Raw genomic sequence first — 13,538 nt, forward strand, 5'->3', positions numbered from 1 at the left:
GCATTCTATAAGATGATTTTTCATTTTTTTGAAAGTTTTATATTGGTTTCTTTAAAACACATACAACAAACATCTTAGGTTTTATCTGATATCATCACAGCAGTGCATAGTACATATACAGAATTAGCACATTTTAATATTGTGTCCAATTTCCTTCATCTGGAGTATATGTGTTTACTCATTAGACACATTTATCATTCCTGGATTGGTTCTCAGATAAGTTGTTAGTGGCTCCCATAAATCTTTAGGCTTTGACATTGTTGGAAGTTCTTCCTCATATGTTTTCAGGGTATCTCTACATTGCACCATGTCCATTATCCAGCGCTTGCTTGTAGGAATTTTATTTTGCTGTCCCAGTGCATCAATACTCTTCTCTTTGCCAATAATAGCGCTAGTACACAAAATTTACGTTTGAGTGGTTGCAAATGCTTCACAAGGCCCAGCAGACACACTTGTATTGAACATTTTATTTTAACGTGTAGAATGCAGCTTAAGAGCTATGTAACATCCTCCCAGTATGATTGGACTTTGCAAAATGCCATGCCATATATACAAAATCAACATTATCCTCCCCAATCGGTCGGCAGTTTGCATCTACTCGCAGCTCATATTTTTGTAGTTTAATTGGTGTATGATATATTTGGTGTAAGTATTTATAATGTATTATACGTAGGTTCCCATTCGGGGTTAGCTTTTCTGTTAGTGAACAGCAGCTTTGCCACTCGTCCACACTCAGTGGGGCTTCTAGCAGATTACTCTATCTCTCCTGTGCTTTGCCAGTGTTTCTGGCAATTTCGGCCTGTATGGATTGGTACAATTTCGTTACTATGTGTGTATTATTTGAATTAGTGATGATCATTTGCAGCGGTCCCAGTGTGGGTGGTTTATTTGGGAAGTTTGGATGCAACTTTTTTATTGCACCTCTCAGTCTGTGATATGTAAATTTAAATAATAGTTACTGATTGCTTATATAGCTGCACTTGGGTAAATGAATACGCCTTCTTTGTAGAGATCTCCCATTGTCTCTAATCCCACCTGTTGCAGTAACTCCATGCTGCCCCTATCCTGCGTTACAGAAATTGACGGGTGTTGTTGTAGTGGCATTGCCGGTGCGTATAGTGGTAACTTGCGTGCCAGTTTCCCCATACGTTGCCATGCTAAGTTTGTTTGTTTATTGTGTTTATTTCGTTTTTGGTCACATGCATTCGCTGGTGCGTCAGTATGCATCTTAGTGGAACAGGGTTGGCATCTCCATCCTCAACCGTTATATGCGGCATATATCGTATTGGGTGGAACCAGTAGTGTGCGTATTGCACTTGCGCACAAAGGTATTATAGTAATAAGTCCGGTACCGCAAATTCCCCTTGCGTGTATGGTAGCGTTAACGATACACGCTTGTTTCCCTGCCCAGATTAATCTCATTACATTTGCTGTTAGCCTCTTGAATACTGGAGCTAGTGGTGTTATTAGAATGTTATTGAATGAATATAAGAATGTTGGTAGTACTACCATCTTTATAATGGCGATTCTATCTGCCAGAGACAATGGTAATTGGATCCATCTGTTGACTTGCATTTCAAATGTATCTATTGCCACCGCCTTGGTTTGCTTTTAGTAATGTAGCCGGGTCTCTGTGGATCCCTATTCCTAGATATTTAACTGGATCCTTGTAGGAGAGTAGGTTCTGCATTTATGTTGCCCCCACTTTTTTTCTGATGTATACACTGGTTTCTGGCTATAGTCTGGCTGGGTCCCTGCTAATCAGGGCCCCAGTCTCTCTATTCTCTCTAAACGACTTGGTGTGCATATTAGATGCACTAGTGATTGGATACTGTGGTACCTTATGAGCCCCTAGTATATGGTACCTTAGGTACCTAGGGCATAGGCACTTCACAGGCCTACCAGGGGCTGCAGAATGTATTATGCCACCCCTGGGAAGCAGACTCAATCTGACACCACAGGCCTGCTACTGCAGCCTGTGTGAGGTAGTGTTAGCACTCCTCACTGAGGTATAGGTTTCTATATCTCACCATACACACACATATAAACCTATCAGCCACCCCTATGGCAGGCCCTATCAATCCTGAGGGCAGGGTGCTTGGTTTACAATGTGAGGGGGTGCCTCTGCATGAGCAGGGCCCCTCTACAGCTACCAGAGTCTATTCTCTATGGCTGTTTGTGGATGCGGTTAAACCATATACTCTTAAGTGCATTATAACCTCCCGGTAAATGCTAACTTTGGAATGACTGCATCAAAACATGTCGTGTTTGGTGTCAAACAACTTGGAATCATACCCCCACATCAGTCCTTGATGTGGGAGCATGATCCCACCCTTCTAGAGGGGACGACATGTAAAACGACAGAAATCTGAAAGATCCCTGGCATCACAAAATGGATGCCACCAGCACAGACACTGGGCTGCCCTCCTGCTGCTGACTGAAACTCGCAGTGGAGGAAGCCCAACAAAAGGCATCCTGTCACAGGGAGGTGTCACCACCTTCCAGACAGGATTTAGTGTATTGGGGCTGGGTGGATGCACTCCTAGAGTGCTTTGAAGTCCTGCACTGGGGGAGCAGTAGGCTCCTCTGTGCATATGCCAGGTCAAACCGGTTCAGGGGCTACTTGTCTCTGCTCTGGCGCGAAACTGGACAAAGGGAAGTGGATGTAACCACCCCCTGCCCTGACCCTCCCAGAGGAGTGGTCATAGAGCTAGTCCCTCCCCTATCTTCAGTATAAGATAGCAAACTTTGCCATTACAAAACAGATAACCCTGGACGACGCTCTACAAAGAAGAATCCTGGCCCTTCGACGTTCCACTACCTTTGGAAGACAGAAGAATCTCCCTGGGAGTCAAGGAGTGACTCCCCTGCTTGGCAGGCACCAAAAACCTTAATCAACGGTCGCAAACTTTCCCGCTCTCGCCGGAGTTCGAAGTCCCTGCAGCCCCAGAAGTGGATTTCCTGACTTCTCGACGGCCATTGTGAGTCCCCAGCAGAGCTGTGGCAAGTGGACCCCACGAGTGACGAGGAACAGCAATACCTGGGGACCGTGCACTATTGTTGAGTGCAACCCCTTCACGACATTCTACGAACTTGTGCATTGGACCATTTGTGGCCCAAGCCTCCAGTAGGTGTTGCTGTGAAAATCAGAGGCCTACCCCGTCCCGAGTGGCCGTGGGCTCCTGTGAAGCATTTCCTGAAGAGGCGTTTCGCGATCCCTTGCCTGTTGGCTTGTGGGTCCCCCGAAGACTTTCTCATCGACTCAAAGGGATCCCCTGGTTGCTCCAGGCCTGCCCTCACTTACCCTTGTTGGGTGAGTCCCTCAGACCTTGCTGGTCTGCGCCATCGACTTTCTTCACTCTACACGAGACTTGCAGTTGCCAAGGCTTGTTGGCTCCAATCCGGTTGCTGACACCGCAGTCAGCTGCAGACGTCGTGGGACACTCCGAATCCAGCTGCTGGTCATCGTCGAACACTCCTGGACCTCGTGGGCGGAGAGTCAAAACAGCATCGACGACCTGAAATCACCCGACATCTGTGGTCATCCATCTTCCTGGCCACCAGTCACTGGCAAGTGACTTTGAACACTGTCCATTCAATTTTCAGGTCATCTGCAACTCGAACCCAACCTTGGATTCCACCGGACACTTCTTCAGTCAACGCAAGCAGCAAGTCTTCTTTGGTCTCCATATAAAACAGCGACGCGACGCGACCCGACACCAAAAGACACCTATGCACCCGGCTTGCCTGGGTGAGGTAACTCGTGCACTCCGGTGCCCTAGTGTGTGTTGTCCCTCGAATTACTTACCTTGTAAGTGGCTTGCCTGTAGACTTCCTCGAAGTAACTTAAAACTTTAAAAATCAAACCGCAACTTGCTCCATTATAATCAATAGGGAACCCGCGGCTGTGTTCACACACTGCACGCGTCTCCCGTGGGCCTACTACTTACCTGCTTTCACTGCAGTGGCGAAGCCCCAGTGATTCTACAGGCCCTAGGCCTTGTCATTTTGCAAGTCCACTTTCCTAACCCATTTTTTTAGTATATGGTCTGGTACGCCCCTAGGGATCCAGCCATATTTGTGCTTAACTTATTGAGAAACGTTGAATTTTGAATGTGTACCTGGCTTCTAATCTCATAAAGAGATTAGTAGAGTGTGTCTAGAAATAAATACATATATATTTGATATATATACCTGTGTGGTGTCCTTTCATTAGGTAATTCAAGAGTTTATAAGGTAAAACAAGCTGCTTTACATTCCTCTGAGACTTAGCCTGAAGGCTGCTCTCCACAGCTACCACTAGGATAGCTTTCTTTAAAAGGTTGTCTTAAACCTATCTACCATAAGAGTCGAATTGGACTGGTGCAAGGTGGCCACTATAACTAGTGACCAGCATATGCCAGGCCAACTTCTCACAATCCTCCTGCCAGGACAGAGGGAATTCCATATGATGTGGTTGAGTGATTTCTGTCAACGGGACTACTATGGATTTACTCCAGTAAATATGTAAGCCAGATTGTCTCACAAATTTAATATATTCTCTCAGTAATGGTGATGGATTAGTTCAAGGGTCCCGTACATATAGTACCATATCATCTGCATATAAAGAAATGCTTATGGGGTGCTGGCTAAATTTCAATGCAGTGGCTGCGTGTTGTTGTCTAATTTTACACGCAAGTGGCTCTAGCGCAATGGCAAATAGCAAGGGTAATAGCGGACATCCTTGTCTTGTACCGCTCTGTATTTGTATCACGCTTGATATGTGTCTGTTGACTTTAATACGCGCTACTGGCTTTGTATATAGAAGCTTTATCCATTGCAGTAGTGTGTTGGGCATTCCCATTCTTTGCAGAATTGTGAATAAGTATAACCATTCCACGGCATCAAAAGCTTTAGTAACGTCCAGCAGTACGGCTGCCGCTTCCAGCTCAGGATTCAGTTGATGTGATAGTGCGAATATGGTACGTATGTCATGCGCTGTAGATCTCACCGGTATAAATCCGGACCGATCTGGTAAGATAAGGTTCTGCATGAGTGGTTGCAGTCTTGTAGCTGTTATTTTAGCTAATATTTTTGTGTCAGTGTTGATGAATGATAGTGGTCTATATGACTCACATCGCTCCGGGGCTTTATCAGGTTTTAATAATACAATCAATAGTGCTTCATGTAGTGTTGGTGGGTGAATTGTTTGGTGTAAGCATCTTCATACATTTCCACTAAATACAAGCTTAGTATCTCTGCATATTGTGTATAGAATTCACCTGTAAACCCATCAGGTCCAGGAGCCTTGTCATTAGGTAGTGTTTTGATTTCTTCTTTTACATCTTCTATTGTGATTGGCTGTTCCAGATATTCCCTTTGGCCATCTGAGAGCCACGCTATTGCTGTCAGCTAGGTAATTTGTAATTTCTTGTGCACTCGCTGAATCACGTGTGGCGTAGAATTCACTGTATGTTTCCATTAATATTCCTAATATGCCTTCGGTGTCATAGTGTTTTAAATCTTTTGTATCCTTTATTTTTATAATTGGCTGATTTTTATGCTCAGCACAAATCTTTTGTGCCAGTACACGACCTGGCCTGCCCCCTCACCAAATGCCCTAGCTGTTCTTTGTCGCGTCATATATTTAATTTCGTTGTTAGCTAGTTCTTTATAGTTGGTTAGCTCGTCTCTAATGGTTTCTAGAATTTCTGATTCATTCATGCGTTCATACTCTATTTCTAGATTTTTGATAGTGGTTTCACATTTCTCTAGTTGTGTGCGAATATCTCGCAGTATGCCCGCATTTGTGTGGATTCATATCCCACGTATAGCGGCCTTAAATGCTTCCCAAAGCAAACTTACGTCCTCCACTGAGGATTTATTTAATTGAAAGTAATCTTCTACTGCATTTCTGATTGTGTTACTATATAGTGGATCTAGCAGAGCCTTGGTGTTAAATCTCCATACCTACGGTGGGGGCATATAAGTCGGGATATCTAGGGAAAGTAATACCGGTTTGTGGTCCAATAGCGTTTTTGAGAGGTGTTGCACATCGCATGTCCAGGTGCTAACTACTTCTGTTGTTAACCAGTAATCAATCCGTCACCAACTACTGTGTGCTGTAGATGTATGTGTGCTTTCTAGCATTCGTGGGTTGCATAGCGGCCATGTATCTACCATCCTGAATTCAGACATACCATTCAGTATTATCTTGGCTGCTCGTTTGTGGTGTCTGATCGTTGTACCCGATCTGTCCTGATCTTCGCTAAGCAATACATTTAGGTCGCTACCCATAATATTTCCATCTCTGGTAACTCTTAATTTCCTCCATATATTTATATACAATTACGGATCGTCCATGTTTGGACCATAGGTGTTTGCCAATCCTATTTGTGATCCTGTTAGAATCCCGGTGACTATTATGTATCTTCCTTGCTCATCTGTAATTGTGCGCTCTATTGTGAATTGTACTTCTTTTTTAATGAGGATTATTACATCTCTAGAATATGAGGAATATGAGGACTTTATGGTGGCCTCAGCCCATTCCCACCGAGCCCACTTGTTTTTGATTTTGTTAGATGGGTCTCTTGCAACATGGCTATTTCTACCTGATGCCTGTCCAAGTATGCTAGCAAGCACCTCTCTGATTTTCCTAGGGTTATTTAAGCCTCTAACATTCCAGGTGAGTAATCGTAGTGGCGATGTCTTGTGTCTGCTATCCATTTGTATATCCGTTTTGCATGTGTATACATTGCGTCTTATATACACCTGTATATATTGTATGCACTAGCAGTTTGCCTATTTGGATAATATATACCCTATATGCAACATCCTTTTTCTGTAGTCTATGCCAATGGAGTGAGCCTGATACAACATACAACCCATTTACCCCCCACCCACTTTAGCTTCCCAATCATGCCAAAGACATACCCACAGTAACACAATATACAACATTCTAACTTTGTTGGGGAATACCCTCAGGGGGCCGCTAGATGCCCGAATTCTCATCCGCAGAGCGGATGTAGCCGGAATGTCCTTAGATTAATAGCACTTATGATATGCATCTACTTTTTGATAGTCTCCTTGCATAGATACATTACCGATGGCAATACCACACTTACAAGCAATCTGGTCCCCGGTACAGTAGTTCCAAGAAAACACCGTGCAATTGTATATTTAGGTGGATTCGAGTGTGTCCAATATTGCATAGTCATCTTTGCACATTTTGCATATCCCTGAACTTCGCAAGCATGGTGTAACAAAGTTCTGTAAAGCAACTATAAATTACCGTCTCCTGTAGTATTGTACAATTAAATAAGACCCAGACTTTACATCGATTGCAATCCTTACTCTTTGGCAGTCTTATTGAAATAGTCTCAATAGTTGGTGCACCTTTGCAGGAGGCCAACCTTCCAAGTACAGGTTAGGTTCCCTGGTCAGCAGTAGATCACGTGACTCACCCCAGTTCTTATTATTCAGAGTGTGTAGGAAACGATGTTCGTTCCGCGTTTCTTCTTTTGTGTGTCATATGCTGAAGAAAGTCGTTCTCTGCTTTCGGTGTGTTGAATATCTTCGTCTTGCCCTCATGCCTAATCCGCAGTCTTGCAGGGTATAACAATGCATATGCTATTTCCATTTTGTGTAACTTCTTCTTGGCGGGGACAAACTCCCTACGTGCTGTCTGGACCGCCATGGTAAAATCTGTATAGAACACCACCATGTTTCCTTTGTAGTGAATCTGTTATTTCTCTCTTGCTAGTCGTAGTATAGTATCTCGATCTCTGTAATTCAGAATTCTAGACACAATAACTTGCAGCAAAGCTCCTGGTGGTGGTCTTGGAGCAAGCGATCTGCGCGCCCTTTCAATGATGAGCATTGGGGAAAAGTTATTTGCGCCAAACACTTCTCTGAGCTTGTCTTCAAGACGACCTGTATTTGTACTTTCCGGAATCCCCATAATTCGTATATTGTTTCGGCGGGATCGCGCTTCCAAGTCTTGATTTTTGGCTTTTATCACTTCAAGTAGTTTTCCCACGTCACTAAATTTTTTTGCTGTTGCGCAAGCCTCATCTTCGACTTTGGAGATACACATTTCTGCATTGTCTAGGCGCGCGCGCCCTGTTTGTCTAACTCGGTGGCCATGTTGTCCATTCTGGTTGTGAGGGTGTAGATTTTCCAGTCTATTGCTTGTAGGCTTTGCTGTGCGGCACTTAGGGTGACTTCCATTGTTGACCCTCTTGCCTGCTCCATCTCGAGTTCAGTGTCTGAGTGCGCCACTGTAGATCTAGGGGTTCGGCAGGCATCAAACGAGAGTTTGGACTGCTGCTTGTCAACTTTGCCCAATGTTGCAATTTCGCACCTATTAGTTAGTGTTCAGATTATGGCACTCCTTAGATAATCCGCCGTATTGTATATTCCTCTGCACACAACTTGGCTACTGCGGAAATATAAAATACAGTCCACTATATGCCTTTGATTATTTGCAACTTGCAGATGCTCCTAGGGAGGGTAGTTGCATGCAGTTCATACAGGTAGGTATGGTAGTTGTAACCCAGAGCAGATTTGATCCTCACTGAAGATGCACACCCAGTGCAGCACGGGTTATTGCAAAGTTCCACTTCTGCCACAGTATATGTGTACGTACACTAGCACAGACCAAACCTATCTCCCCACATCAGCACCTGTTTTTGTCTGCAGTTCATAACGTCTTTATATCCCGGGGAGACTATATTTTGCAGCCTGATTGTCGTATTATACGGGTAGCAGAGGTAGCTGTGATCTGTTATTTTCTCGATTGCCTCTAGTGCAGTGTCGCAGCACCAAGCCGGGAATCTGCTTTGGAGCCTTTGTTCTGAACGCGGTGCGTTCTTGGTCGAATGGCGTCCCACGTTGATGGGTGGCGGGCAGGCTGCGTTTTACCCCCGCTAGCAGATGCCGGTTACCATATGCACAGCATATCGCCCTTACCACACCCGCATTCTGCTCCAGGGCTTCTTGCAATTAGGCCCGGCATCCGGCACGCAGACCGCGGCCACACGCGTCACCACCCTTGCGCTCAGTACTAGCCTGCGATAAGAGGGTATCGCTGGGTCTAGACCGTAGCCTCGGCAGCAGCAGTCACCTTTGGAACAGCACCTCCTCCCCAGGGGCACGGCGTTGTCGCATAGGTAGCTCAGTCTATTTCTCCGCTTCAGCCCAGGTACCGTACAGTCCCGCCATTTTGTTTCTCCTTTGCTCCATGGAGCGCGTTTTTTCGTTAGCTGCGTTTCTACTTATTCATAAGGCGACACTCACTTCTGGCATCAATTTCGCGCAGCGGCCACTTTCCGACGCTCAATTCTAACATTTTGGCATGTATATGTTGGCCATAATCTCTAATAATTAACAGATATTTATTCCGGCTGGCAGAGCAGCATTATCGTGCGGCCATCTTGCTGCGGGCCCTCTTGCGCCCCCCCCTTCTTCAAGATGATTTATGGCCATTCTACCACCTGATTTTCCTACACACGGGGGGGGGCTACAAAAGTGATTGGCAAGAGGCTTCTTGGGGCTTCAGTCTGGAATCAGGTTGGTGTAGATGTTGACAGTCACAGCTCCTTATTGATTGGTGTAACTGGTATTGTTGCCAGCTCATTTGCTGCTTTTATAAAGGGGTGTAAGGGTGGTAATGTTGTAAAGGGGTGTTAGGGTGGTAAGATCTACCACTGTGTTTGTACTGCACCATGGAAAATGTCTTCTACTGCCCCCGTTTTTAGTGTTTTATCTTGAGATCACTTCCTCTGCATTGTATGTGGTCTGATGAGGAAAAATCCACAGAATGAGGGGATTACCATTTTATTTGCGCGCGCGCCAACCTTTGGAAATAAGCTATGCAGAGTCTGACCAGTCATCCAGGTCTGATGAAGCCTCAGAAGAGCTGATCACTTGGTTTTGAAGAATAGACCCCTGCCAACAACTTCCAGGAGTCCTTGCCCTTCTCCTCGAAAAGAACATTCACAAAGAAGCAGATTATCTTCTTTTAGGCCCGGTCATAGCGACCCAATAAAGCTGTTGAACTGACAGCAGTACCAGGTATAAAGCATTCAACAGCTTACTTCGATCTGGCCGCACTGTCATCTCTGGGGTTTCGATATGCAGTTTCCTTACTGCAGAAATGAAAACAAGAGTCTAGCTATGGATCTGCACAGTGGATCTTGTTTTGGTGGCTAATAATTTGTCAAATGTTCAAAGGTCTAGGTTTTTCTAACTTTGTGCTTGCTGGGGTCAGGATTTTCCCTCTGATTTCAGCAAACAAAGGGACAAAAGGTGTTATGTGCTGATACTGCACTCTGTTGCAAAGTAGGTCTCTATGAATACAGAGACAGTGGTCTGCAGTATTTGCAAGGGGATGTTAAACACCGCAGTTCTGCATGAAAATCTTTAATATTGCCTAGAGGTGAGACAATGCACAGATGTCCTGGTGAGGTTGAGTGTCTCTGGGATGTTCGAGGAGGGGGGTTGTTCTTTAGTTTTGTCTTTTTTTATTATTGGCAATGAACGCATATTGGTGAAATAGTCTAAGCTGTTTTTTGGTTAGCTGATGCGCTGTTGAAATACAAAATAAGTATCCTGGCCTCCTGACACCCACCTCCAGAACGGTCTACATTTACCCGCTCCCCTAGTCAAATATATAAAAAATACTTGCATTTAGCCGTTTGCTACCTAACCTCACGAAACTCTGTGCCATTACTCCCCCTCCCAGCACAAGGCTGCTGCACTCTCTGCTCTCATAGTAAGAGCAGAAAGCAGATATTATGCGGATAGGGATTCCGGGACAACTGCGGGTTAGCACGGATTTGTTTTCCATGTGGGCCCAAAGACGCACGCTGACACTGAGACATGGCAGCTGGCTTATGCCATGCCCTCCCCCTCCTCCTTTGGGTCTGTGGTGACTCTGGAGAGGGGGGGGGGAAGATCATAGGTGACACACTAACTCAGGTCTGTTGAGATTCAGATGAGAAAGCAAATACAGGGGAAGCATGCATTTTTGTTTCCCACTGTTCATATGTCAGAGGAGTGAATAAAGTTTGATAAGGTTATTCACTTTAATAGCTTCCAGTGGAAACAATACGTAACCTTTAGATTCTGCAACTATACTACAATGGGACAGGGTGCTGCATCCCCCAGTGAAGCAACTAGCAGCGTCTGAATCCCTTTAAATATTGCAGCTACCTATGTTGCTCCGTTTCACCTTTTTTTTTTTAAAAAGGGGAAATTATATGAGGGTAATAGGAGGAGGGAGAGAGAGAACTATTATCTCTTAAACTAGTTGTTTCAAGATCCCATGCAGCGGAGAACTATTTAGCATTTATGAACATCTTCTATCCCTCCAGCATCCTTTTCAATCCAAGAAACAGACTAACATGTTCACTGCTCAAATTAATTTCATATTTCCCTATACTAATTCATCACTAATCCTTTTTGGGTTCCGGAGTAGCGTGCTACTTGCAGAAAAAGCGCTTCAATGCCTTGTCAGGGGTAGTCAGTGCTGTATAAATGCAATTACAATTACAAATTAACAAGCAGTAATGGCAGCAAGATGTCCTGATCCCATTTCATTTACATTTATTCCCTTCTGACCTACCTTCTCCTGAATAGAAAGTACTTCTTGTTGGAGAATCGCGTGAAACGATCTACGATGGTGGCATTTCGTCTCCTCTCGCTCTCCTCCAGCCTGCGCTGCCTACGTAGGAAGGCCTGGATCAGTGGGTCGGTCACATTCATCTCATCCACTGTTCCATCTAAGATGGGTTCCAACTCTGCTGGCAGGGGCTCTGTCTCTAAAGGGGGCAAACAACAGAAACGTATGTATTTCATTAAAAAAGCCCTCTAGTGTTACATATCCTAAATCATTGACTGGAATCGGGAAACCAAGCCGAGAATGTCAGCTTCCACACAATCAGTTTGAGCTAATCATTTTCTTTGTATTTTTGTTCCCTAGTCTATATAAAAATTGAAATGTTTAGAAATAGGCTGTTCTCCAGCACTGGAATTTTCATACCTCTAAAACTCAATATTTCAGCATGCCAAATCTGTTTCCATTGGCCAATGGGGTAAAACAGTCACTTTTGGAAACAACGTGAAAATTGCATAAAAGCTGAAGGAAAAAAAAAAACGCACCAACTTTTGCAGGCGCATAATGCTGGACTCCATTTGGTTCTTTTTCTTAGTTTGGTGATTTTTCATTCAAGTATATCAGAATTATTATGCACAAACCACGTATCCAGGTTGCAATCACTACTGCTCTGTATGTCCATGAAGGTTAGTGAATACCGGATAATTCGTCACAATGGCGAGTTCAACTGTCAGATCTATTGCTTATGATAGGATGGGTTTAAAAATGAAAAAAGCCACACACATTAACAACGCCAGCAGTGGCGTAACTCTCAAACCCACCTCCTAGGTATACAAGCCATGAGTTCAGTTAAATTCCAAAAACAAACATAACCGAATATTTCCAAACATCTACAAAACCACATCTCCAAAGGCAGCGTGGGCAAAGCTTTTGTGGCTCCAACTGAAACACACACTTGAGGATTCCCTCCCATGCCCACTCTTCCCTTGGTGTGCCGTAGCCAACGCATTTACTGCCCTTTAGGGGACCAACTGTGATACACAAACTGTTTTTTAGTGCCACATATTTTTCTGTTTGCTTCGCCTGCTTTTTCCCCTCACCACTTCTCTCCCTACACTTTCTCTTTGCTTTCTTTTCATTCTGCCCTGTCTTTGATCTATTATCTTGCTGTCCCTCATTGCTTTGTGTGATCAGCTTCTTTTTGTTTGTTGTATGTGCCTCATTCTCCCGAGGGCCCATGCTGATTTCATGCTTTTTAGGTCGAGCATTCGAGACCTCTGGTATATACTTTAGTATATACTTATGTGTCTACTTATATGTGTATGTTCTTTGTGGGCTCTGGAGATCATACCTAGGACTTGTCTCATTCCGCTTAGGGACTTTTTTTCTGTTCAACTGCCTCTATTTAACTGTCTTGATAGAAAACTACCAGCAGGATACCAAAGGAGACCAAATCAGGTCTCGTTTAATTGCCAAAGAGATGGGAGATACGTAATTAGTATCTAGGCGGTGATGGAAGCAGACTGCATTCCACCAAGAGTGATAGGAGACATTTGCAGCCTGCTTCCAATTGGAGGTAATGGTATGGAAAGCCACAGCAACTAGAAGATCAAGTAGTAGATAATGGGAGGAAGATTGCGGGAGGTTCGGTGAAAGGGAACCTAGAAAAACTTGCAAAGGGGAAAAGGGAGTTTGGAGTTGGAATATCTTTTGTACTTGCGCCCAAACTAAATGCCAGAACTTGGAGATAGGAGGGCAATCAAACAACATATGTTTTAGATCAGCAACGGGACAGGGACAGGGACAGGACCAACAAATGGGGGATGAGTCAGGTGAAAAACGGGATAATGCATGCGGGGTACATAAAGTTCTGTTATAAATGAAATATACGGTTTGGGTAGTATTAGCAGCTCTAGAAGTCTTATGAAGCTTAGCCCATATT

General features: G+C 44.3%; 1 protein-coding gene across 2 annotated transcripts in view; it reads right to left on the reverse strand.

The window, feature by feature from the left end:
- GGCX (gamma-glutamyl carboxylase) overlaps window positions 1-13,538 on the reverse strand; it is a 255,538-nt gene that overhangs the window by 35,913 nt on the left and 206,087 nt on the right. For both annotated transcript variants that reach the window (XM_085634968.1, XM_085634969.1), the window contains exon 14: window positions 11,606-11,801. In XM_085634968.1, the coding sequence (XP_085491094.1) occupies window positions 11,606-11,801 (196 nt within the window). The remainder of the gene's footprint in view (window positions 1-11,605; window positions 11,802-13,538) is intronic.

The sequence above is a fragment of the Triturus cristatus genome, chromosome 11, assembly GCF_964204655.1.
Source record: "Triturus cristatus chromosome 11, aTriCri1.1, whole genome shotgun sequence".
Classification (NCBI taxonomy): domain Eukaryota; kingdom Metazoa; phylum Chordata; class Amphibia; order Caudata; family Salamandridae; genus Triturus; species Triturus cristatus.